Source organism: Heterodontus francisci, chromosome 2 (genome assembly GCF_036365525.1).
Source record: "Heterodontus francisci isolate sHetFra1 chromosome 2, sHetFra1.hap1, whole genome shotgun sequence".
Taxonomy (NCBI): Eukaryota; Metazoa; Chordata; class Chondrichthyes; order Heterodontiformes; family Heterodontidae; genus Heterodontus; species Heterodontus francisci.
This window is the reverse complement of record NC_090372.1, coordinates 184,439,780-184,466,987: the sequence shown is the minus strand read 5'-3', so window position 1 is coordinate 184,466,987 and position 27,208 is coordinate 184,439,780. Positions and strand designations below refer to the sequence as shown.

The following is a 27,208-nucleotide window of genomic DNA, read 5'->3' as shown; positions in this document are numbered from 1 at the left end:
AAACAGTGACCCCTGGTTCTAGATTCTCCCAAAAGAGGAAACATCCTTTCCACATCCACCCTGTCAAGACCCCTCAGGATCTTATATATTTCAATCAATTCGCCTCTTACTTTTCTAAATGCCAGCGGATACAAGCTTAGCCTGTCCAATCATTCCTGCCCATTCCAGGTATCAGTCCAGTAAACCTTCTTTGAACTGCTTCCAACACATTTGCATCTTTCCTTAAATAAGGAGACAAGTATTGTACTCAGTACTCCAGATGTGGTCTCACCAATGCCCTGTATAGCTGCAGCATAAACTCCCTACTTTTGTATTCAATTCCCCTCACGATAAAACAATAACATTCTGTTAGCTTTCCTAATTGTGTGCTGTACCTGCATACTAACCTTTTACTCTCTTAAAGAAGCTGCAACTTTATAATGCCATTATAATCTTGTTGAAAGTTGTGTGTACGGAGAATGGTCTTGCAAAATGATTGGGAAAACCGTACATTGAGTATCATGGTTGAGAATATTTGAGCAATCTGAATTTGTGGGTTTGGTTCATCAGTGATGTCCCGACAGTAAAATGGGCTTGTCAACACTAATTCTCTTAAGATTACACATGAAGAGTGGCCTCTTGATGAGGTACTGGAGGTTATCAGTGCCCTTGGAACTCTATCCTATGAGCCAGATCTGGCCTGAAAATCAGCATTGACCTGCCATTGATATTCTGATTTCTGTTACTAAATCTGTTCATCTCGCATTATGTTTGGGTATTTATCAGGATCAGAATTCCTCCATGCACTGATGAATGTTTTGAACCATAATTTGTGTTGGATTCAGGTAAGTTTTAGAAATTATTTTTTTCTGTTCATCTTATTTGTGATGAATACACTTGTTACAGAAAATGTGTACAAAATCCATAGAAGCTTTTTTTTCATTCTCGAGATGTGGCATCATTGGCAAGGCTGACATTTATTATCCATCTCTGATTGCATAACCACATTCTCAAGGCAATGAAGTGGCTTGCTAGATCACTACAGAGGGCAGTCAACCACATAAGCCAAACTGGGTAAGGTTGGCAGATTTCCTTCCTTAAAGGACACTAATGAACAATTGGATTTTTATGATGATCTGACAGTTTCATGGTCATTTTGTATTTTTACTGGTACGCTTTTTAATTCTAGATTTTTAAAACTGAATTCGAATTCTCAAACTGCCTTAGGGGGATTTTGAACTCTCATTCTTTGGATTATTAGTCCTAAACTCTGGATTACCAGTAAAACAATCATTATGGCAACATACACTTTTAAACGCACAAATTCTGTTTACAGCAGATTATTGTAAGGTTGCAGAACAAGTATATGCCAATAAAGATGTGCAATTTCCCCTTTTCTCTCTATGTCCTTTTCACCCTCTAGCAGACATGGCCAATATATATACTTTGCTTCGTGCTGTCTCAAATGGTTTACCTCACATGATTCAGGAGCTTCAGAATCATATTCATGATGAGGGCCTTAGATCCATCAGTAATCTTTCTCAGGAAAATGTGAGTACTCAAAGATTTCCTTGCTGTTAATTGTGAAGATTGATAATATGTTGTAGGCTATCTGTTAGCTGTTTAGAGACATTCTTGATCATTGTAAGTAATGTACAGTTTTCAGTCTTGAGAAGTAGTAATCAGCAAAAGGTGCTATGACATAAACACAGCTTTTGCACATGATTTCTGTGGTCACAGAAAGAAAAGGATTTGCATTTATATAGCACCTTTCATGACCACAGGTCATCACAAAACACTTTGCATCCAATGAAGTACTTTTAAAGTGTTGTCACTGTTGTAGGAAATGTGGCAGTCAATTTGCGCACAGAAAACTTCGACAAAGAGCAATGACCAGATAATCTCTTTTTTTGTGATGTTCATTGAGGGATAAATATTGGCCAGGTCACAGGTGAAATTTTGTTTCTTTCCTTTGGATAGAATTACTTGTTTTGTATGAAAGTTTCCCTTCACTAATTATTAGTACCATTGCTTTTCTTGATCTATATTAATGACCTAGACTTGGGTGTGCTGGACACAATTTCAAAATTTGCAGATGACACAAAATTTGGAAGTATTGTGAACTGTGAGGAGGATAGTGATGGGGTTTATGCGCAAATCATCTGCATAAATCATTGAAGGTGGCAGGGCAGGTTGAGAAAGCGGTTAATAAGGCCTATGGGATCCTGGGCTTTATAAACAGAAGCATAGAGTTCAAAGGCAAGGCGGTTATGGTGAACCTTTATAAAACGTTGTTTTGGCCTCGACTGAATTATTGTGTTTACCTAAAAAAAAAACCCGCAACTGCAGTGACTATCTTTCAAGAATAACTTGTTGGGAGTGAAGCACTTTAGTTGTCCTGAGGGTATGGAAGGTGCTCGATAAATATAAGTTATAGGGAAAAGTACTGCAGATGCTGGAAATCTGAAATAAAAACAGAAATGCTGGAAATACGCAGGTCAGAACCCAGTCTGGTAAAAGATCACAGACCTGAAACGTTTCTCGCTCCACAGATGCTGCCGACCTGCTGAGTATTTCCAGCATTTTCTGTTTTTATTACAAGTTATAAGCAGGCTGCTAGAAGTGATTATTATAAATGTTCTATGCACTCACCTTGGAAGAGATGGGATCATAAAGAATTTTTAGTACGGCCTCTGGAAAAGGAGCGTCTGTCCCGCCAACTTGATGGATTTTTTTGAACAAGTTACATAGCTGGTGGATGGTGGAAGCTCAATTGATAATGTATATCTAAACTCTCAAAAATCCTTAGATAAAATGCCACTTAAAACACAGATAAATAAGATTGAGTGTGGTGAGATTGGTGGGAAGATACTTTATTGGATAAGGAACTTGTTAGAATCATAGAATGGTTAGAGCACAGAAGGAGGCCATTCGGCCCATTGTGTCCAAGCCTGCGCTCTGTAAGAGCAGCTCACCTAGTCTCACTCCCCTGCCTTTTCCCCGTATCCTACCTTTTCCCCGTATCCCTACAAGTTCTCTTCAAATAATTGTCCAGTTCTCTTTTGATGGCTTTGATTGAATCTGCCTCCACCACAATCTCAGGCAGTGCATTCCAGATCCTAACCATTCGCTGCATAAAAAGGTTTTTGCATAGACAATATAGTTATTAAAGATAGCACTGCTAAATGGGGGGAGCCCCAGCTGACTGCTTTGTGTTGGACAGTTGATCTTCGCCATCTTTACCAATGATCTGGATGAGGGCGTTGAGGAAACAATTTACATGTTTGCAGATGGCAGGAAGATATGTGTGGATGTAAGGATTTCAGCTTAAAAAATAGATTGCAGGAGGATAGGAGATGTAATAGATGTAATATCTTTCAATATAGACAAGTGCAGCATGATGTCCTTGGGTAGAGGTATCAAACCTATGTGCAATGTATAGCATTGCAAGCTCAAAGCTATTGAGTGTGAGAAGGACATGAGGCTTATAATGCATGATTCATTAAAGGTCTGTGAACATAGTTGCAAAGCTGTTGTAAAAGAGAATACAGTTATTGAGACTTATTGCTCAGACAATTAAAAATAAAGCAAGAAATATTACGATTTACCTGTATGAAGCCTTGATCAGGCCACATCTAGAATACTGTATCTAATCTTGATGACCTCACATGGTGAGGAATATCAAGACCCAGAAAAACATGCAGAGTGAGGGGAGCACTCAGTTAATATGGTACCTTAGGTATCAGGACATGCTCAATGAGTTTGGAACTTTTTACTTTTTCAGAAGTGTGCACTCTATGCTATCTGAAAGTTGTCCCATTCCGAGTAGGGATGTACTCATTGGACTATTAATCTTTTCCTATTCTTGTTTGTAAGTTCTTTTAGAGATTTAGATGATGATTGGTAACATTAAGGAAATAATCAGGATGTGTTTAATTTGTTTTCACTGTGTATATGTATGGGAATGAAAACTTCATCGCAGCCTTAGTCTTTCCAGCAATAGCTTGGATAAACTACAGTAGGGTCTGGAACTGGCCAAAAAGCAGCTCTGAGCCATTCACCAAACAGCTGCCAGCTGAGGTGCACCAATCTCATCATCTTGCAGGGACCCTTCCTGTACTGTTACTTACAGGATGGTACCCTAGATGGGAGTATCTATTCAAAACCTATTTGTATGAATCAATTGTGCAAACACTTGCTCAAGTTCTTTGTCCACTCGACCAAGAACAAGTGGCCGAAGTGGTCCCACTGGTCATAGACCGGAAGAAGGTTTTTTTTAGGTGTCAGCCATGGCTCAGTTGATAGACCTGAAAATGACTCATTTTCCCAACTCTGTTTTCTATTCGTTAGCCAAACCTCTGTCCATGAAAATATATTAACCCCAATACCATGAGCTCTTGTCTTGTGCAGTAACCTTTTATGTGCACCTTATCAAATGCCTTTTGGAAATCCAAATACACTACATCTACTGGTTCCCCTTGCCCGCCTTGCTTGTTATGTCCTCAAAGAACGCTAATCAATTTGTCAAACATGATTTCCCTTTCATAAAACTATGTTGACTCAGATTGATAGTATTAGGATTTTCTCAATGTCCTGCTACTACTTCCTTAATAATGGATTCCAACATTTTCCCAATGACAGTTGTTAGACTAACTGGCGTATAGTTTCCTTTCTGTCTCCCTCCTTCCTTGAATAGGGACATTACATTTGCAGTTTTCCAATCTGCTGGGACCTTTCCAGAATCGAGGGAATTCTGGAAGTTTACAACCAATGCATCCACTATCTCTGCAGCCACTTATTTTAAGACCCTAGAATGCAGGCCATCAGGCTCAGGAGACTTATCAATCTTTAGTCCCATTAGTTCACCTAGTACTTTTTCTCTAGTGATAATTGTTTTAAGTTCCTCCTTCCCTTTTGCCCCTGATTTTCTTCTATTCTTGGGATGCTTTTAGTGTCATCTACCATGAAGACAGAGATAAAATATTTGTTCAAATTCTCTTCCATTTCCTTGTTTCCCATTATAAATTCCCCAGACTCATCCTCTAATGGACTCTCTCCCTTTTTAGATACTTGTAGAAGCTCTTACTGTCTGTTTTTATGTTTCTTGTTTGCTGTCATATTCTAAGATCTCCCTCCTTTCTTTTAGTCATTCTTTGCTGGTTTCTAAAATTTTCCCAATCTTCTAGCCTACCACTAATCTTTACAACGTTGTATCCCTTTCCTTTCAATTTGAAACCATCTTTGACTTTCTTAGTTGGGCATGGATGGTTCATCCTTCTCATAGAATCTTACTTTCTCAATGGAATAAATCTTTGTTGAGAATTATGAAATAGCTCCTTAAATGTCTGCCACTGCTGACCTACCATCTTGCCTTTTAATCTATTTTCCCAGTCCACTTTAGCCAACTCTTTCTTCATAGCTTTGGAATTGCCTTTATTTAAGTTTAAGACACTAATTTCAGACCCAGATTTCTCACCCTCAAACTAAATGTGAACTTCTATCATGTTATGATCACTCTTCCCTAGAGGATCCTTTACTCAGAGAGCATTAATCAATCCTGTTTCATTACACATTACCAAGTCTAAAATAGCCTCTTCCTTGGTTTGTTCCACAATGTATTCTTTTAAGGAACTGTCCTGAATATACTGAGCTTGTCCTCAAGGCTACCTTTGCCAGTTTGATTTGTCCGATCTGTATGAAGATTAATATTGCCCAAGATTATTGCATTACTTTTCTTACAAACCCCCTTTATTTCTTGATTTAGACTCTGTCCTACAGTGCAGCTACTGTTAGGGAACCTATAGACTGCACCCACCAGTGATTTCATTCCCTTGCTATTTCTTATCGCCACCCAAACTGATTTTACACCTTGATCTTCCAAGCTAAGATCATTTCTCAGTACTGCACTGATCTCATCCTTTATTAACAGAGATACCCCAAGTTCTTTTCCTTGCTGCCTATCCTTCTGAAATTTCAAGTACACTATAATATTCAATTCCTAGCCTTGGTTACCTTGCAAACACGTCTCGAAAATGGCTATCAGATCATACCCATTTATTTCTATAATAAAAGCAAAATATTGCAGATGCTGGAAATCTGAAATAAAAACAAGAAATACCGGAAATACTCAGCAGGTGTGGCAGCATCTGTGGAGAGAGAAGCAGAATTAAGGTTTCAGGTCAGTGACCCTTTATCAGAAGGGCCATTTATGTCTATTTGAGCTACCAGTTCATCTATCCTGTTGAGAATGCTGCATGCATTCAGATAAATAGCCTTTAATTTTGTCTTTTTACCATTTTTCCCAACTCTTGAGTATATTTGCTGACTCTTATGTTTGGACACTCTGTCCATTCCTGTCACGCTTTGGTTGCTGTTACCCATATCACTACCCTGCACTACTGCCTTGTCCTTTCTAAATCTCCCCTCATTTAAATCCTCCACCCCCCCCCCCCCCCACCCCCAACCCTCCTATTAAGTTTTAAGCCCTATTTACAGCCCTAGTTATTCAATTCACCTGAACACTGGTCCCAGCATGGTTCAAGGGAAGCCTGTCCCAATGGAACAGATCCCTCTTTCCCCAGTTCTGATGCCAGTGCCCCATGAATTGAAACCCATTTCTTCTACACCAGTCTTTGAGCCACGCATTCAACTCTCTGATGTTATTGACCCTGTGCTAAATTGCTCGTGGCTCAGGTAGTAATCCAGAGATTATTATAATGGTTTGTCAGGAGTTACCTCTCTGACTGTTTAATGACACCACAGCAGCATATCACATAAAATTATGTGATAAAATTATGGATTAACAAACTGAGAAGAAATGTGGTGACACTTAGTGGTCTGGAATAGTTGAAATATTTTTATGATAAAATATGAAGCACAATCATCCTGAGAGGTGACAGGGGAGATGGCAGTTCAGCCAGTTTATCGTTCTGAATATCTCTGGACCTTTTTTCCTATATAAAGGCAAAACAAAATTGAACAAATTACTAATGGCTTCATTTGTAGCTTCTTGGAAGGATTGGGAAAACTTCCAAGTATGTGACCAGGTAAAGTAACTTGTGCATATTTGCTAAAATTCCTTGTTGCACTAGTGTTCAGAACTTCTGTCCTCGCTATTCTAGTAGGATCTCAGCAAGATTTTGTAGATTTATTTAAAAGGAGCAACTGCCTATATTTCTGAGGGAAAGTAGGAGCGAGAAGGCCTAAGCAAGAATCAAAGACAAATATACACAGAAATGATGAATGAAATTGTGAGGGAACCATACAGAAAAGGAGAGAACAGGGGCCAGTGAAAGGCAAATAGAAATATAGAAAGAATTAGAACGTGAAAGATAAGTAGAAGCATAAGAAAGACTTTTTAATGTTTTGCCTGGAAGCAATGCCACCGGAGTTCAACTAATCTAAACTTAATACAAAGTACACTGCAGGTCTGCAATATTGATTGTAAATGCACTGTTCAGGTTACTTTTATAGTACTTTATTAAAGTTTTCCCTTGCTTGCTCTGGAGTGAATGAGTCATGCTGAAGTACAGTTTCTTTTGGATGTCAGAGCTTCATATACATTGGGTGAATGTTTTTTCATCTGTGGGCCCCAATGGTGAGTGTTTGCAGCCTGTTGATCATGAGAATCATCCCAGCAGAGCCTCAGCACATCATGACCTGATGTCCATGCCTTCATTCTTTTCACCAGATCAATGAATAAGAATTATGAATGAGGACCCTGACTAATTTTCTTTCTCACTCCTCTCATCCCCACCAACTGTAAAAGAAAACAAGAGATGGAATCTGGAATTCTATTGGTCTGTGTTGCTAAATGGAACATGACGAATGTATTTACCCAGTCAGCCATTGATAAAATTAGCATTGATTTCCCTGAACCAGATTGTCCCATTCTAACATTAATTTCAAACTGATCTTCAGACAGCTAACTTCCCAGTTCAGATTGAGTTTTGAGCTTTTCTCCCTGGATTTGTTTTTTGTATTTTTATTCAGATGCCGACACAGTTTGTGGAATCTGTTCTTGAAGTTCACAGTAAATTTCTTCAACTCATCAGTTCAGTCCTTAATGGTGATCAACATTTTATGAGTGCACTTGATAAGGTAAGTTACTTTAAATAAATCGAAGTTTTTTTAAGGCTTGTGTCTCTGCTTCTTGTGAGCATTACTAGATCCGATACATGAGTGCTATTATACTCCTGGTGGGGAATGCACACAACCTCTCATAAAACTTAGATAAATTTTTTTAAATATCTCATTGATTTTTAAAAAGATGACCCAGGGTGGCCTGGGGAACTGGATTAGAATCCATTCTTAAGCCAAATTAGCCAGTACATCTGTTGATACTGTTTTTACGCTGTACAAAGTTCCAGATGGAGATGAGGTGCTTAGAGTTGCTGTCACTCTCACCTTCGTCTTTCAACATAAAAGGAAAAGGCCATCCTGAAATTGTATACAAAATAAAGCAGGAAACAACAAGTTTTTAAAACATTTTTCTTTTAAGTGTAAAACTTACAACCTGGTAAATTCAGATACTGATAAGTATGATAGTGCCACAAAAACAAGAAATGCTGGAATCACTCAGCAGGTCTGGCAGCATCTGTGGAAAGAGAAGCAGAGTTAACGTTTCGGGTCAGTGACCCTTCTTCGGAACTGACAAATATTAGAAAAGTCACAGATTATAAGCAAGTGAGATGGGGGTGGGGCAAGAGATAACAAAGGAGAAGGTGCAGATTGGACCAGGCCACATAGCTGACCAAAAGGTCACGGAGCAAAGGCAAACAATATGTTAATGGTGTGTTGAAAGACAAAGCATTAGTACAGATTAGGTGTAAATACACTGAATATTGAACAGCAGCAAGTGCAAACCTGAAAAAAAACCTGGAAAAAACAGTGGGTAAGCAAACTGAACAAACTAAGATGAAATGAAATAAATGCAAAAAAAGATTGTAAAAAATGTAAAAAAGAATGTAAAAAAAAAGGAAGAAAAAATAACTAAAAATGAAAGTAAAATGGGTGGCTGTCATGCTCTGAAATTATTGAACTCAATGTTCAGTCCGGCAGGCTGTAGTGTGCCTAATTGGTAGATGAGATGCTGTTCCTCGAGCTTGCGTTGATGTTCACTGGAACACTGCAGCAATCCCAGGACAGAGATGTGAGCATGAGAGCAGGGGGGAGTGTTGAAATGGCAAGCAACCGGAAGCTCAGGGTCCTGCTTGCGGACTGAGCGGAGATGTTCCGCAAAGCGGTCACCCAGTCTGCGCTTGGTCTCCCCAATGTAGAGGAGACCACACTGTGAGCAGCGAATACAGTATACTACATTGAAAGAAGTACAAGTAAATCGCTGCTTCACCTGAAAGGAGTGTTTGGGGCCTGGGATAGTGAGGAGAGAGGAGGTAAATGGGCAGGTATTACACCTCCTGCGATTGCAGGGGAAGGTGCCCTGGGACGGGGACGAGGTGGTGGGGGTAATGGAGGAGTGGACCAGGGTGTCACGGAGGGAACGATCCCTTCGGAATGATGACAGGGGAAGGGAGGGGAAGATGCGACTGGTAGTGGCATCACGCTGGAGGTGGCGGAAATGGCAGAGGAGATAGTGATAGTGCCCTCTGGTGGTAGAATTCCAGAATGCTTTTTTTTTTGATTAACTCACAGATGATCTGAATTACAGATGACAAACTTTTGTTGCTAAGTAATCACTTGAATCCTGAATCTTCAGTTCCCTTTTCCTCCTCCTTGCTGCCAAGGTATAATGCATTATTATACTTATGTTCAAGTAATATTTTTTATTTGTTTGTGGGATGTGGGCGTCTCTGGCCAGGCCAGCATTTATTGCCCATCCCCCTAATTGCCCTTGAACTGAGTGGCTTGTTAGGCCATTTCAAAGGGCATTTTAAGAGTCAACCACATTGCTGTGGGTGTGGAGTCATATGTAGCAGATTTCCTTCTCTAAAGGACATTAGTGAACCAGATGGATTTTTACAACAATCGACAATGGTTTCATGGTCATCATTAGACTAGATTTATTAATTGAATTAAAATTTCACCATCTGCCATGGTGGGATTTGAACCCATGTCCCCAAAGTATTAGCCTAGGCTTTGGATTACTAGTCCACTACGCCACCACCTCCCTCATATAATGTAGTTGAACCCACCATTTACCCAACAGCATAACTTAATTTTGGTTAGACCTGAAAGGTGTACTGAGTGGAGGCTAGTTACTGTCTGCCTTGCAAGGAGAAGAACATGTAGCACAAAATCTCATGTTTTTTTGTATACCAATTAGAAGGTGGATATGGATTGTTATTGGTAGAATCCAGGGAGCTGGACATTTGTTCACCTTGGCCAGGTAAATGATCCATGACACAAGTAGGGAGGAAGAAATAAAGGAACGAGCTGTTGAGAGGTACAAAAATCAATGCTGCTAGCTCTGTTCTCTATTAGAAAATATCGTGTCCATGCCCCTTGTGTACCAGTTCAACCTGAGAAGTATTTCAAGATAAGGACCAATCTATCCTGTAAGATTCCTGCAAGATAGAGCCGTGTGTTGGGAAATTGGGAACATTCTGCTAGGGGAGTCATGCTTGAGTTTCTGGCATATGACATTAGAAGACCAAAATGCTGCACTTCTGGTTTGCTCCCCTTCGCACCAGTTCTAACTTTGAACCTCACTGCTGCTGCAGCATTCATCAGCTGTACTTTTCAAGGCTGTTCAAGCCATTGGGGCAATTTGTGGCTGTGTCTGATACACTACTCGAGTATTTGTTAGATCACAGCCAGCCCACTAGCTGTACGTTGTACACCAGTGATCCAATTGTTCAGCTTTGTGAATTTCTTTGTTTTCAGTAGGGTTTACAACATGTGCAATCCATTGAAGGGCAAGTTCTCTCTACTCAATTTTGCAATGTCATGCGCTTTCAATCCAAACCTCCAAAGAGCACTTACTACTGCACCAGTGTGAATCTTTTTCACTATTATACTTATGGCCTCAGAGTAAGATGGCACATTCTGTGTCACTTAGCATCATATTAATAGCAGTTTGTGTTGTGAGCTTGCACCCACCAGGAACTATGTCAAGACTGCCCAAACTAAGTCCGTGCAGCACTCTTCCAAACGGCAGTGTGGCAGTAGACTTTTTCCCTGTTAGAATGAACTGGATTTGGTTTCTGGCCTCTGAGGTGAAAGAGCAGGGTGCTTAACCCAGTGCACCATCTAGCAGTGTCATTTTGAAGATGAAAGAGAAGGCTGTCATCCCCTTTGTGCCATTTTTCCCCAAAGACATTTGATTTTCTTCACCCTGCATTTGGTAGAGCGCACACTTATCCCCTTCTAAGTGTTCCTTCTGAAAACTTACTCAATGTGGTTGTAAACCGATTGAAAATAAAAAGATTGGAAGAATTCCAGTGTTGTCAACAAAATACTGTTTGAGAGATTTCTTTCTTTTCTTGTAGGCCCTAACATCAGTAGTAAACTACAGAGAGCCAAAATCTTCCTGCAAGGCTCCAGAGTTGGTAAGTATGACAAATATAACTGACTAAAGTGTTTCTGCCCTCTTCTGACACTGAAATTCTGGAAGGACTTGAACTAACGTTCTGGACCAGTCTTGACAAATTTAGGAATGCTGACTTAACTAGCACACACACTTGTCAAAATAAACAAAAAGCAAAACACTGTAGGTGCTGGAAATCAGAAACAAAAACAGGAAGTACTGGAAACACTCAACATGTCAGACAGCATTTGTGGAGAAAGCAGATCGGTTAACAATTCAGCTGGGGTTATTTCTTCGAACCCCATCATTTTCTATTTTCATTTCTCTCAAAGTAGGCTACAACATCATGTTTACCGCAGGCCCCAAGATCAAGATCAACTTCAATTACACCTGAATTTGCCTTGGGCGTCCCCAATGCTCTCATGGTTTAAAAGGACAATTTTACTGCCATAGATACAAGGAAGACACTATGCTGAATCCTTAGTGAGCTAATCTCATAGAATCATAGAAATGTATGGCACAGAAGGAGGCAATTCAGCCCATCGTGTCTGTGCCGGGCGAAAAAGCAACCAGTCTAATCCCACCTTCCAGCTCTTGATCCATATCCTTATAGGTTACAACATGACAGCATATCCAAGTACTTTTTAAATGTGATGAGGGTTTCTGCCTGGACCACCCTTTCAGGCATTGAGTTCCAGACCGCCACCACCCTCCAGGTGAAAAAGTTTCTCCTTAGCTTCTCTAACCCTTCTACAAACTGCTTTAAATCTATGCCTTCCGGTTATTGACCTTTCTGCTAAGGAAAATGGGTCCTTCCTATCTACTCTATCTAGATATCTCAGTGCATTTTATATACTGTCTCAGTCAAGACAGCATAGGGGGCAGGATAATTAGACAGGTTTCCTGCCATGACCACTTTCTAGAGACATTTTCTGATTACTGTTTATTTTAGAGATGAGGATATGGTGAGGATAACTGTGATGTTGCGTCTCTTTCCACTGTCAAATATGCTTTTGATAGTCACTCTTTGGTCTCACATATGAATATGCACTTGGATGAGTTACCAGTGGGCTGACATCACCCATAGAAATGGAAAATGAACCATTATTCTTTCCTCGAACTTTGTGTCAAAAATCTAAATAGTATGGATGGAAGCAAGTTAATGCAGAGAATGTAATACTTTTTAAAATTGTGAATCAGAGATTATTATTTTATCTCTGTTGGAAAAATATGTTTCTGATTATAATTTTCCTTACAGCTAGCTAAGTACTGTGACAATCTATTGAAGAAGTCAGCAAAAGGAATGACTGAAAATGAAGTTGAGGACAAACTGACCAGCTTCATCACAGTCTTCAAGTATATTGATGATAAGGATGTCTTTCAGAAGGTAAATAGCAGTTTCTCTTTGATTATGGAAGAACTAGGCAGCATTTTGAAACATTTGACATTCCTTTCGCTTGCACGTCTTTGATTACAGATAAGTTATTGTAATTATATGCAGAAACTCTTGCTTTAATATGTGAATGATTAAACAGTAGTCGTTCACCGTGAAGTCGTGTGCTCCCTGCACTAAATGAGATCACAATGAGCTGTCCAAAGCAATTGAATGTAATTCCTGGCTTGCAGTTTCTCACATTTGTGTTCAGGTGTTTCTCTGAATCCACGTTTTCTATTTACTTTTTCTCCAATCTTAGTTCTATGCTAGAATGCTAGCGAAGCGGTTGATACACGGTCTTTCTATGTCTATGGATTCTGAAGAAGCTATGATCAATAAACTCAAGGTTTGTAACTTGTCTTGAAGAATAAATAAAAGTATATCTCATTAAATTTTGTAAAACTATTTTATGGGCTGTTGCAACTCTTCATTGTTCACTCCTTTTCAAACCCAGTTCTGTAACCACACAAAGCATGTAATTAGGTACTTAGTAACCTAAAACTTCAGTACTTTTTAAAATGAAATATAACTTTCTCCAAGTGGTGAGATAAACCTGTGAATTTGATTAAGTTCTGAAGTATAACTATTACCATATGCAGAGTTGACATGTTTATCAAATTATGAATTCTTGCACAATATGACTAATTTAACCATAGGCCCTAAAAATTGCATTTTTAAAAAATAAGTTACAAATTCACCTTTTAAAAGAAAATCCCTTAAATGTTAGCAAGATTATTGTTGTCCTAACATTGAAATTCATTCTGGGGCACAATACAACAAAAACAATTGGCTAACAGAAAAATTAGAGCACGGACCGACATTTACAACTAGCTTAAATCAGTAAATGTGGGAAAAAAATGAAATTGAATATGATTCAGAATAGCATATCCTTTAAGCATCTCAATGGACATTCTGAAAAAATCCAGACATTGTTAGAAAACTATTAAGATAACATAAGAAACAGGAGCAGGAATGGACGATATGCCCCGTGGAGCCTGCCCCACCATTCAATACGATCATGGCTGATCTTCTGCCTCAGCTAGGCTTTCCCACCCGTTCCCCATATCCCTTGATTCCCTGAGACCAAAAGTCTGTCTATCTCAGCCTTCAATATATTGAACGCTGGAGCATGCACAATCATCTGGGATAGAGAATTCCAAAGATCCACAACCCTTTGAGTGAAGAAATTTCTCCTCATCTCAGTCCTAAGTGATCAGCCCCTTAATCTGAGACGGTGCCCCTGTGTTCTAGATTCCCCAACCAAGGGAACAACCTCTCAGTGTCCACTCTGTCAAGCCTCTTCAGAATCTTGTATGTTTCAATGCGATCATCTCTCATTCTTAAAAACTACAGAGCATATAGACCCAGTTTACTCAGCTTTTCAGCATAGGACAATCCTCTCATCAGGGACCAATCTAGTGAACCTTCACAGTACCACCTCCAATGCAAGTGTATCATTCCTTAAATATGGAGACCAAAACTGTGCACAGTGCTCCAGGTTTGGTCTCACCAAAGTCTTGTACAACTGTAGCAAGACCTCTTTATTCTTGTATGCCAATCCTCTTGCAGTAAAGGCCAACATGCCATTTTCCTTCCTAATTGCTTGCTATACGTGCATGCTAACTTTCAGTGTTCCGTGTACAAATACACCCAAGTCCCTCTGAACATCAACATCAAGTGTCACGCTTTTTAAAAGAAATTCTGCTTTTCTATTCTTATGACCAAAGTGAATAACCTCACACTTCCCCACATTATACTCCATCTGCAACCTTGTTGCCCATTCACTTAATTTGTTTATATCTCTTTGCAGCCTCTGTGTCCACCTCACTGAATTCACACCAAGCTTAGTATTGTCATGATTAACATAGATTGTAAATAACTGCGGCCCCAGCACTGATCATTGCGGCACTTCACTAGTTACAGCCCGCTAACTTGAAAATGCCCCGTTTATCCCTACCCTTTGCTTCCTGTCCGTTAACCAATCCTCCATCCATGCTAGTATGGAGCCTTTATCTTGCGTATTAACCTTTTGTATGGCACTTTAGCGAATGCCTTTTGGAAATCCAAGAATACTAAATCTACTGGTACCCCTTTATCGACCCCACTAATTAATCCTCAAAAAACTCTGATAAATGTGTCAAACAAGATTTCCCTTTCGTAAAACCATGTTGACTTGATCATAATTTGCTTTTCTAAGTGCATGGTTAAGACTTCCTTAATAATAGATTGCAGCTCTTTCCTGATGACTTATGTCAGCCAGCTGGCCTGTAGTTCCCTGTCTTCTCTTTCCCTCCTTTCTTGAATAGTGGTGTTACATTTGCTAACTTCCAATCCATTGGGACCATTCTAGAATGAAGGGAATTTTGGAAAATCATAACCAGCTCCTCCACTATCTCAACAGCTATCACTTAGAACCCTAGGATGTAGGCCATTAGGTCCTGGGGATTTGTCAGATTTTTAGTAACTTTCTCCAGTACTTTTTCTCTGCTGATATCAAGTACTTTAATTTCCTCACTCTTATATTAGCCCTTAGGTTGCCCTCTATCGCTGGTATATAACTTGTGTCTGCTGCTGTGAAGAGAGACTCAGAATATTTGTTCACTGTCTCTGCCATTTCCTCATTTCCCATGATAATTTCTCCTGTCCCTGCCTCTAAGGGACCAACGTTTACCTCAGCTACTCTCCTCATTTTTATATACTTGTAAAAGCTCTTACAATTGGTTTTAATATTCATAGCTGGTTTACTCTCTATTTTTTCCCCTTTTGTCAACTTTTTGGTTTTGTCAACCTTTCCTGGTTTCTAAAACACTCCTCAGGCTTGCTACTATTCTTTGCAACATTATAAGCCTCTTCTAATCTAATACTACCCTTAACTTCCTTAGTAAGCCGCAGATGGATAATTTTTTTTGCTGCGTTTTTGTTTTTTAATGGAGAATGTACTTTCGTTATACGTTTTGAATTGTTTCTTTAAATGTTTCCCACTGTTTATATATCACCATACCTTTTAGTCTATTTAACAAGTTGGGTATTTATGGTATTTTGTGTTGGCACTAAATTTGCGTTAAGATTTATGTACAATATTTCTTGTAATTGTTTTCATAGCTTAGATATTATTAAAAAGAATTCACTAATCTTCAGAAAAAATTATCTGCAGAGTTTGATATCTTTCACAAAAAAGTGACATAACTAGTTATTTTAAGGTATTGCCAGTGAAAGAAAATTGTTAAATATAGTAATATCTTGAATGTTTAAATTATTTCAATAATCGAGGTGAATTTAAATGTCTTCACAAAAGTCTTAGAAAAATATTCTGGTTGTGAATGCATACTGCTTTGAGGTAAAAACACTATTTTTCTGTGCTATAATAAAGGTAGTTACTGTTTCTCTGCAGCAAGCCTGTGGATATGAGTTCACCAGCAAGCTTCACAGGATGTACACTGATATGAATGTCAGTGCTGACCTAAACAACAAATTTACAGCCACTTTTTTAAGACAACAGGACACTGTAATAGATCTTGGAATCAGTTTTCAGATCTATGTGCTTCAGGTAGGTTGGATCACAGGTTAAATCTAACCAAGCACTCTAGCCCCTCACTTTATTATTTTCTGATTAAACTACAGCCCCTGGTAAAGCCCGTGCTGGTCATGTTTCTTCAATAGAGAAAGCATATGCAACACTCTCAAATGTATCCCCACATATGTTTATCTGAGACATGGTTTCCCGTGGCATGTTTCAAGAAGTTTTCACAATGCGGGAACTAGAAACTTGGGAGAGGACAGATGTGCAGTAATTAGGTATTACTGCAGTTGCACCATTGAGGTGAAGATTTTTGTGGCATGGCATACAATCTTTTGAAAGCATTTTGAAAAATCTGTTCTGTTAACTGCAGTTTGTAATTCAAAATGAATAAAGAAAAGTTAATTTGGTAACCTGGTCGGTACTTTAATAAATGCATGTAAAGTGGTAGTTTTAGGATTATTGGTTTTAGTTTGATGCCTCAGTACAAATAGTGTTATGTTATGAAGTTTCCTGGTCTGCACAGTTTAGTTGTGTATGACTGCATTTACTTCTGGAGCTAGCAAGTAAGTGATTTAATTTGAAATGAACCACTTTCATCTTTTTACAAACTTGTTCCAAGACTTGCAATAATGCCCTTGACTTTTTATCTCTGTGATTTGTACATTCATACACATGAATCCCTGTGTGACCAAACAGACTTCAGCATGACATGTGGGTGGTACCCAAAGGGACATCAAATCCTGATTACCTAATTGGTGGTATGGAAATCTCTACTCTGCTACTGGAATTGACTAGCAGCTAGATTTGTTTCTTGGCTGGAGAAGATGTGTGGTCAATAATTAGCAGATAATATACTTTGTAAAAGATAAACAAAAAGCAAAAAAATTGCCGCTCTTTCTGTAGGACCAGAGAATGACGACTGAATGAATTGAATGAACTGTTGTATTATTCATCATTTCATAATGATATGAGAGATGTCATGGGTGATCCTGGTGATTTTGCATTCTTAACTTATTGCCTATCTTGACTTCACTAATATTAATTGATACTGGTTGCATTTCACTTTCTTTAGAAAATAAACCTTCTTCAAATAGATGCATTGCATCTGAAAATCAATTGTTTAGCCTTCCTCATCCATATTGTTGTTTGGCCATGTGACTGAGCTATTTTGAGATATTACACCTCAAGATGCTCTATAAATAAGTTTTGTTTTTATTTATTATGGCTAATTAGTTTACTGCTATACACACAATTGTAAAGGTAGCAGGCCTCTGATTCAGGAAATGTATATTATAAAAACCTTCTGTTATATGTACTGAAGGTAGTCCAAAGAGCCACAGGGTTATGATGTAGTGCCAAGAGGACTAAGTTATGAGAAAAGCCTGGAAAAGCTTAGGTTTTTCAGCCTTGAAAAATGGCACTTGAGAGGATATCTGAGGTATATAGGATAGTAAATGATATATTAAAAAACTAAAAATTAAGTAAAATTAACCTTTGCAGAACAAGGGGCAAAGTTTCAAATGTTGACAAGCACATTTAGGACTGGTGTCACAAAGTTATTATTCACACACAAATAAACTTCTAGGTTGGATAGTAGAGTCGTTTGAATAATTGAGTACTGTGATGGGAGCTGTCATGTCTTTTGGGTTGGGTGACTTATGATGATCAGGATGGCCTTCTTGATCCCTATCTATGTGGTAAACTCAATACAGCTCCTTCATTCAATTTTGACCCAAAATAGATGAGATTTTAAGCACCTTTTTATTTAAAAAGTTAAAAATATTGTGAAAATTAACCCTAAAATTTGGCATTCACTTGCTGTTTTTGATGTAGAACCCTTATTTTATGATTTTAATTATTTTAGGCTGGTGCGTGGCCTCTGACTCAAGCATCTTCATCTACATTTGCCATCCCACAAGAACTGGAAAAGAGCGTACAGATGGTAGGTTAGTAGGTGGTGCTTCCTTTGAAATTTAAGGATGGAATTAAATTGGCGCAAATTTTACATCTTACAGATACTAGTGACTCTCCTGTGCGATTGCTCATGTAATTTTAAGTCTGTGATATCTTGCTGCAAGGTTGGCTTGCCCCATTAAGGCCCCTGTTCTAAATAGGTCACATGTGAGGGGATGCTGTGAAAGTAAATTTGGTCAATTGCTGCAGAGCATCCTGGACATTGCACATGCTGCAGTTATGGTGTGTCAGCGGTGGAGGGGATGCATATTGAGTCCAATGCCAGTGGCGCTGATGAAACAAACAGCTCTGTCCTGGATGGTATCAAGTTGCTTCAATTTTACTGCTGCAGTCATCTAGGCAAGTGGTGAGTATCTCATCGCACTTCTGACTTGAGCCTTGTAGATTATGCAATCTTTGGGAAGTGGTCAGGAGATGAGTCAATCATTTCAGAGTGCCTAGCCTCTGCTTTGCTTCTGTAGCCATAGTGTTCATATGGCTTATTCAGTTAAGTTGCCGGTGACCCCAAGATACTCATGGTGGGACAGTCAGCAATGGGTTGGCTTCTGGTTGGAGCTTGTCATTACCTGGCACTTACATAGTGCCATTAGTCAGCCCATGTCTGGATATTGTCCCAAGTACTGCTGTAGGCTGGCATGGGCTGCTTTATTATTGGAGTTACTATGAATGGAGCAAAACACTGGAATTATAAGTGAACTGCCTCATTCCTATCTTTATGCCGAAGGAGAAGTCACTGATTAAAACAGCTGAAGCTGGTTGGTCAGCAGATGCTTCTGCAGCAATGTTGTCAGGCTGCAGTTCTTGTCCTCTGACAACTGCAACAATTTTTATTTGCATACAGAATGACTTCAGTCGCTGGATGGCTTTCGCATTGACCACAGTTTTTCTAGGACTCCTTGACACCATGCAGCCTTGATGTCGAGGGTAGCTATTCTTACCTCTCCTTTGGCATTCACTTCTTGTGCAAGTCTCAGGAAGAGGTCAAGTAGAATTGCTCACTTAGCAGGCATCTTAAGCCAAAAGTGCTAAGATTTTAGCCTTGTCTTCTGTGTTCGTGCTTGGCTCCACCATGGTTGAAGATGGGGATGTTCATACATGTTAATTCCCTGAGCGTTCCGCACCACTGTTGACTGGATATCATTTGGTTGGGAGCATTGTTCTGTTGATGTACTAACTATAGCCTGCTGCTTTTGGTGTTCAGCATATAGGTAGCCTCATTTTAAGAAATGCCTGTGCTGCTTCCAGCATGCCCATCTTATATCCCCATTTGGCTAAATTTGGTCTCATGTGTTGATGGTGGTGGAAGAGTGCGGGATATGTCAGGCTGAGATGACATATTATAATGGTATGCAATTCTGCCACTGTTCATGGACCAGAGCACTTCATAGATATCCATTTTGGGCTTCCAGATGTGTCCTTAGTCTGTTGGTGTGCACCACTTAGCACAACATTCATGCCATTACACAATGGAGGATGTTCTTGTTGTATAGATGAGGCTTTGTGTTGAAAGAATTGTGTGGTGGTCACTTCTATCACAGTTATCTTTTCTGCAGAAGGCAGTTTGGTGAAGATGGCATTAAGTTTGTTACTCCCTCTCCCTTTTCATCTGATGCAAACCCAGCCTGACAGCGGAAGAAATGGCCAGCTATGTCAGAGAGTGATAGGTGATAAACTTGAGACTTAATGGGGTCTGCAGTTGCTGTTGAGGCTTCCCAAAGCCACTGTACATTAGTGTACCTCCAACTCTGATGGGACTGTCCTGCCAATAGAACAGGACATACCCATGCATGATCATGGAGGAGTCTGGAATATAGGATAACAGATATGATTTCAAAATCTTCCATAGCTTCAGCACAACTTATGACCAGTGCTATATCTTAGCTTACACACTGCAGTCTTGAAAATTCAGCCTACTGTGCATCATCAATGGCAGGACCTTCAACTATCAGGACTCCACACACTGCAGGTTTCTTGCTAAACCTCTCTGCTTTGCCACATCTCACCCCACCTTCAAAAATCTCCTCAATACAATACAATTCAGTCAGCTCCCTTACACTTTGAATTCCTCGTGGGAGGCGGTGGCGCAGTGGTATTGTCACTAGACACTTGGGTTCAAATCTCACCATGGCAGAAGGTGGAATTTGAATTAAATTAATAAATCTGGAATTAAATGCCAGTCTAATGATGTCCATGAAATCATTGTCGATTGTCATAAAAAACCATCTGGTTCACTAATGTCCTTTAGGGAAGGAAATCTGCTGTCCTTACCTGGTCTGGCCACAGCAATGTGGTTGAGTCTTAAATGGCCTAGCAAGCCACTCAGTTGTCAATAGTGGTTCAAGAAGGCAGCTCAACACCACCTTCTCAAGGGCAATTAGGGATGGGCAATAAATGCTGTCCTGGCCAGCGATGCCCACATCCCATGAATTAATTTTTTAAAAATCCCCAGCCCCCTCGTATGAAGTGTCTTAGGGCATTTGGAGTCATAGAATCCTACAGCATAGAAGAGAGCCTCTCAACCCATTGTGTCTATGCAAGCTCTTTGAAAGAGCTATCCAATTAGTTCACTCCCTTACACTTTCCCCATAGCTCTACAGATGTTTCCTTTTCAAGTATATATCCAAATTTCTTTTGAAAGTTACTATCTGTTTCTGCCACCCTTTCAGGCAGTGAATTCCAGATCATCATAACTCGCTGCATAAAATAATTTCTTCTCATCTCCACTCTGATGTTTTTGCCAGTTGTTTTAATCTGCTTCATCTTGTTACTGCCCCTCCAGACGGTGGAAACAGTTTCTTCTTTACTTCATCAGAACATTCCATAATGTTGACTAGCTCTATTAAACTTCCCTTTGACCTTCTCTGCTCCAAGGAGAAAACCTGGCTTCTCCAGTCTCTCCACACAAATGAAGTCCCTCAACCCCCATGCCATTCTCGTAAATCTCCTCTGCACCCTCTCCAAGGCCTTGACATCCTTCCTAAAGTGTGCTGCCCAGCATTGGACACAGTACTCCAGCCTAGGCCTAACCAGTGATTTAAAAGGTTCAACATAATTTGCTCTGTTTTGTATTCTATGCCTCTATAAAGTAAGGATCCTTTATGCTTTTGTAACAGCCTTATCAACTTGTCCTACCACCTGGAATGATTTTTGTATATTGTTACGAGGATTTCCATTTTTCGTATTAAAACTTGAGATTCTATATTTTTAAAAACTGAAAAGGATTTCAGTGGACATTGAGACATCCAGAGATAGCTGAAATTTATGGATGCTTTTGGAAGGAAGGCAGGGTCAACGAGAGGTTCCTGGTTTTAACCAGTAAACAAATACTGGAAACCAGGTAACCTCAAGGAAACCAGCAGGGCGTTTAACCTCAGAGCTATCCTTTGTGTGGCAAGTGAAAATTTATGACTTGGCATGTGACTTGCTTCTGGAAGTTTTTGGTTTCATTTCATCGAGTCATAGAGAGATACAGCACCGAAACAGGCCCTTTGGCCCACCGAGTCCGTGTCGACCATCAACCACCTATTTATACTAATCCTACATTAATCCCATATCCCTCTCACATCCCCACCTTCCCTCAATTCTCCTACCAACACTAGGGGCAATTTTTTTTTTACAATGGCCAATTTTACCTATCAACCCGCAAGTCTTTGGCATGTGGGAGGAAACCGGAGGAAACCCACGTGGTCACGGGGAGAACTTGCAAACTCTGCACAGGCAGTACCCAGAACCGAACCCGGGTCACTGGAGCTGTGAGGCTGCTGTGCTAACCACTGTGCCACCCCCTGTTTAACAGTTTGAACTGTTTAAAAGTTAAGACTAAAGCAGGCAATTGGAATTTGATTTTGACCTGCCTGGAGATCAGAAGAACCAGAGAAGTATTACCTCTTTGTAAAGCAAAAGCTTGTATGAAGTGGTACTGTTGCCTCCTGCATTTTTGAAGAAACCCTGAATTTGCAGAAATTGTGCATCTTTAAAAGGACTTTTGCATCAAATGTGAGAACTGACAACTGTTGCTGCACCCCTGATGGAAGACCTATGTGAAGCCTTCTACAGTTGAAATTCTTGAACGCCTACAAAACGCAGACTGTTCATCAACCTCACCTGGAAAGACTTCGAGTAGCATCCAAATATTTGACTTTGGGACACCTTGTCGAACAAAAGAACTTCCTTCCAGATCATGGCAGTCTAATTTTTTTTTATTCCTATGAAACAGCTGTAAACCAAAATCTCTTTTTTTTCTGGTTAACCCGTTTTTGGATGTCTGTGTGTGTGGGCTAGGAGAAAATAGGGAGCTTTAATATCTCAATTCATATATAGATTTACCTCATTATTGGTTAAGACTTGGTTTTATAATAAAGAGTTAATTTTCTTCTTGGTGTGCTTTATTCTGGGGATAAATAGAGTATCTAATTGGCTGTTTCAGTAAGTGGGAAAATTTATTGATATGCTGTGACCTTTAGAGAAGTGGGACTGAATTAACATTGCACTCCTCTCGCCTTGGTCATAACTGTATGAACTTCCAGATCTCTGTTCCTGTTCTCCCTTTAAAAATAAACCATTTAGTTTATATTTCCTCTCCTCATTCTTCCTTCCAAAATGCATCACTTTCTAAGCGATTTAAGATTGCACATCCCGTAATTACTGGCGACCAGAGAAGAAACTATTTGGTTTTGGAAATAAATGCGAAACGAAAAGACAGAGGTAATTGTAGCAAAAGGGGAAGATGAAAGACAGAAGATAAGAGTAAAATATTGTAGGAGTTTTACAGTATTTTCATACTTTGTAGCAGTATGGATCTGATGCTGGCAGTGGCTATTGGACATAAAGAGCACTACAGTATATGCATATTATACATAGTATTTACTTGAATAATTTTATTGACTTCCATGCTCTGACCTCCTCACCCCTCAATGTATATGTATGCTTAATAATTCAGGACTTTTGGGGGCTGGGATTGTTGAAGGTGGTTTTAATCCTCTTTTTATACCCAGTTAAACATTAAATGTTTGAGATATCTTATGTGTTAAAATTGTCATAAATCTGCTTGGCATTATCATGATTTCTGTAATGACCATACTGTGACACTGATATTGCCTGGACTCAGGCTTCTCCTTAAGTTTAAACTCCATCTAAAAAAAAATATGAATCACCAGGTTACTGGAGCAAACTTTTGACGTGCAGGTACTTAATGTTGCAGAAATTGCTTACAAGTCAATAAGCATGGGCATTCCACCCTTTCTTAAAAACTCTCTTTCGCTTCGGATTTGTTGCTGAAGTTATGTAGTCCTCTCCAAGTCTCCATCAACACTGGTACAGAATTTCCTAAAAATATAATCAGAGGAAAAGTTTTGCAGTATTGTCTAATGTGTTGAATTCTCCCCTTTGCAGTTTGAACTGTTTTACAACCAGCACTTCAGTGGTAGGAAACTTACCTGGCTGCACTATCTATGTACAGGTAAGAACACTAGATCAGAATATCCATAAACCTCTCTCTCTCTTCTACCCGCATCAAAAAGGAAATATTTATGGATATCTATGGATCTCTGCTTTGTAGTTTCCAGTCATGTGTTTGTCTATCATAATATATTTGCATAATTCAGAACTAAAAGCAAACTTGGGCAGTTTTGTGAAGTGAGTACATTTGTGTCTCTTTTAACTATTACTGTACGATTAAAAGTTACTCATCAATTACAGTAGGACATTTGAGACACTGGCAGAGAAAAATTTAAAGGTGTATATGCACAACAGTGGGGAATCTTGGGAAGGCTTTATTTCCCACAAAGTGGTAACTTTTGAAATGTAATTTTCACTTTTTCCTGCATATCTGACTGTTTTCTCATTAATGGAAAACCCAATCAGTGGTTCATTTTGTCCTTATGCTCATCTGGGTTTTTAATTGTCAATCCAAAAGCAAAATACTGTGGATGCTGGAAATCTGAAATAAAAACAGAAAATGCTAGAAGTAGTCAACAGTTCTGGCAGCATCTGTGGAGAGAGAAACAAAGTTTCATTGACAGGTCATCAACTTGAAGTGTTAACTTTGTTTCTCTCCACAGATCTGCTGAGTATTTCCTGCATTTTCTTGATTATTAATTGTCAGAGTTAACTTAGTTTTCATATTGTACTGGGAAGGTATTCCTGGTCAACAGAAGGGTATTCCTGGTCACTGTCTCAACTGTGCATGAAAATGTCCAGATTAAGTCACCCAGTTCCTGCCTTTTCCTTAGGCATGTTGCAGAAATAATGGCGTGTTGGCAATTTATAATGCTATACAACACATTTTTCTGTCGATACTTAATTCTCTAAATTTCCAATAATTATTAGAATAGACCACAAGTCCGAGGCAGTGCCCATGAGTGCCCCAGCTGGATTATTGTGTACAGTTCTGGTCACCGTGCTGCAGTGTACACATCCTGGCATTGAAAAGGGGCAGAGGAGAATGATTAAACTTGGATTGGATACTGGGATGTGTACACTGGAGTAAAGAGAGCCTCAGGGACAATCTTATTGAAGTACTCTGGCTGTAGAAAAATTAAACCCAAATGTTTTGTCCAACAATCTCTGTACAACAAGTGGACAGGTATCCAATCTCAAAAGAGGAACGGTTTAGATTTAACTACTTTGCAAAACTGATAAAAGTCGCGTTCAGGCCTTGTCTCAGCAAATATGTCTTTGCACAGAAAGTAATTAATGCCTGGAATGGTCTTCTGGGTAGAATAGTGGAGACATAGAGCCATACAGCATAGAAACAGGCCCTTCGGCCCACCGTGTCCATGCCGACCATAATGCCTATCTATACTAATCCCACCTGCCTGCATTAATTCCATATCCCTCTATGCCTTGCTCATTCAAGTACCTGTCCAGATGCCTCTGAAATGTCGCTACTGTTCCTCCCTCCACCACCTCCTCAGGCAGCTCATTCCAGATACCCACTATTCTTTGTGTGAAAAATTTACCCCTTTGATCCCCTTTAAACCTCCTCCCTCTCACCTTAAATCTATGCCCTCTAGTTTTAGTCACCCCTACCATGGGAAACAGACTCTGGCTATCTACCCTATCTATGCCTCTTATAATCTTATATACCTCTCTCATGTGCCGTTTCAGCCTCCTTCGCTCCAGTGAAAACAGACCCAGCCTATCCAATCTCTCTTTATAACTCAAGCCCTCCAAACCAGGCTACATCCTTGTGAATCTTTTCTGCACCCTCTCCAGCTTAATCACATCTTTCCTGTAGTGCGGCGACCAGAACTGCACACAGTACTCCAAATGCGGCCAAACCAACGTTATGTACAACTGTACATGACGTCCCAACTCTTGTACTCAGTGCCTCGGCCGATGAAGGCAAGCATGCCATACGCCTTCTTCACCACTCTGTGTACCTGTGTTGCCACTTTCAGGGAACTATGTACTTGCACCCCAAGGTGTCTCTGCTCAACAACACTCCCCAGGGCCCTGCCATTCACTGTATATGTCCTGCCCTGGTTTAACTTCCCAAAATGCATCACTTCGCACTTGTCTGCGTTAAATTCCATTTGCCAATCCCTAGCCCACTTTCCCAGTTGATCTATATCCTGTTGTAACCTTGGACAACCTTCTTCACTGTCCACTATACCACCAATTTTGGTGTCATCTGCAAACTTATTAATCATGCCCCTTACATTCACATCCAAGTCATAAATATATATGACAAACAACAGAGGGCCCAGCACCGATCCCTGCGGCACACCACTGGTCACCGGCCTCCAATCTGAAAAACAACTCTCCACTACCACTCTCTGTCTCCTGTCACCAAGCCAATTTTGTATCCAATTGGCTAGCTCACCCTGGATCCCATGTGTTTGAACCTTCTGGACCAGCCTACCATGCGGGACCTTATCAAAGGCCTTGCTAAAGTCCATGTAGACAACGTCCATCGCCCTGCCCTCGTCAATCCTCTTGGTCACCTCCTCGAAAAACTCAATCAAATTCGTGAGACGTGATTTCCCACGCACAAAGCCATGCTGACTATCACTAATCAGACCATGCCTTTCCAAATGCATATAAATCCTGTCTCTCAGAATCCCTTCCAATAACTTTCCCACCACTGATGTAATGTTCACCGGCCTGTAGTTCCCTGGCTTATCCCTGCTGCCCTTCTTAAATAAAGGCACAACATTAGCTATCCTCCAGTCTTCCGGTACCTCACCCGTGGCTAACGATGATACAGAAATCTCTGCCAGGGCCCCAGCAATTTATTTTTATTTATAGATGCAGCACTGAAACAGTCCCTTTGGCCCACTGAGTCTGTGCCGACCATCAATCACCCATTTATACTAATCCTACATTAATCCCATTACCCTCTCACATCCCCACCTTCCCTCAATTCCCCTACCACCTACCTATAGTACGGGCAATTTATAATGGCCAATTTACCTATCAACCTGCAAGTCTTTGGCTGTGGGAGGAAACCGGTGAAAACCCACGCAGTCACAGGTAGAACTAGCAAACTTCGCGCAGGCAGTACCCAGAATCGAACCCAGGTCACTGCAGCTGTGAGGCTGCGGTGCTAACCACTGTGCTGCCCAATCTCTTCCCTTGCTTCCCATAGCATCCTAGGATACACCTGGTCAGGCTCTGGGGATTTATCCACCTTAATGCGCTTCAAAACCTCCAACACTGCCTCCTTTGTAATGTTGATATGCTCCAGGATATCGCTGTTCCCTCCCTTGAACTCACTAGCTTCCATGACCTTCTCCACGGTAAATACAGACGAGAAGTATTCATTTAAGACCTTGCCCATTTCCCGTGGCTCCAGACATAGATTACCACACTG

At 40.0% G+C, this 27,208-nt stretch overlaps 1 protein-coding gene across 4 annotated transcripts in view; it reads left to right on the top strand.

Moving 5' to 3' along the window:
• Positions 1–27,208, top strand: part of cul2 (cullin 2) — a 93,924-nt gene that overhangs the window by 46,467 nt on the left and 20,249 nt on the right. For 2 of the 4 annotated variants that reach the window (XM_068014753.1, XM_068014735.1), the window contains exons 10-17: positions 1,406–1,530; positions 7,972–8,079; positions 11,427–11,486; positions 12,723–12,851; positions 13,159–13,245; positions 16,291–16,446; positions 18,284–18,361; positions 23,785–23,851. In XM_068014753.1, the coding sequence (XP_067870854.1) occupies positions 1,406–1,530; positions 7,972–8,079; positions 11,427–11,486; positions 12,723–12,851; positions 13,159–13,245; positions 16,291–16,446; positions 18,284–18,361; positions 23,785–23,851 (810 nt within the window). Of the gene's footprint in view, positions 1–1,402; positions 1,531–7,971; positions 8,080–11,426; positions 11,487–12,722; positions 12,852–13,158; positions 13,246–16,290; positions 16,447–18,283; positions 18,362–23,784; positions 23,852–27,208 lie in introns of all 4 variants that reach the window. The other 2 variants (XM_068014733.1, XM_068014744.1) reach the window with 1 other exon arrangement.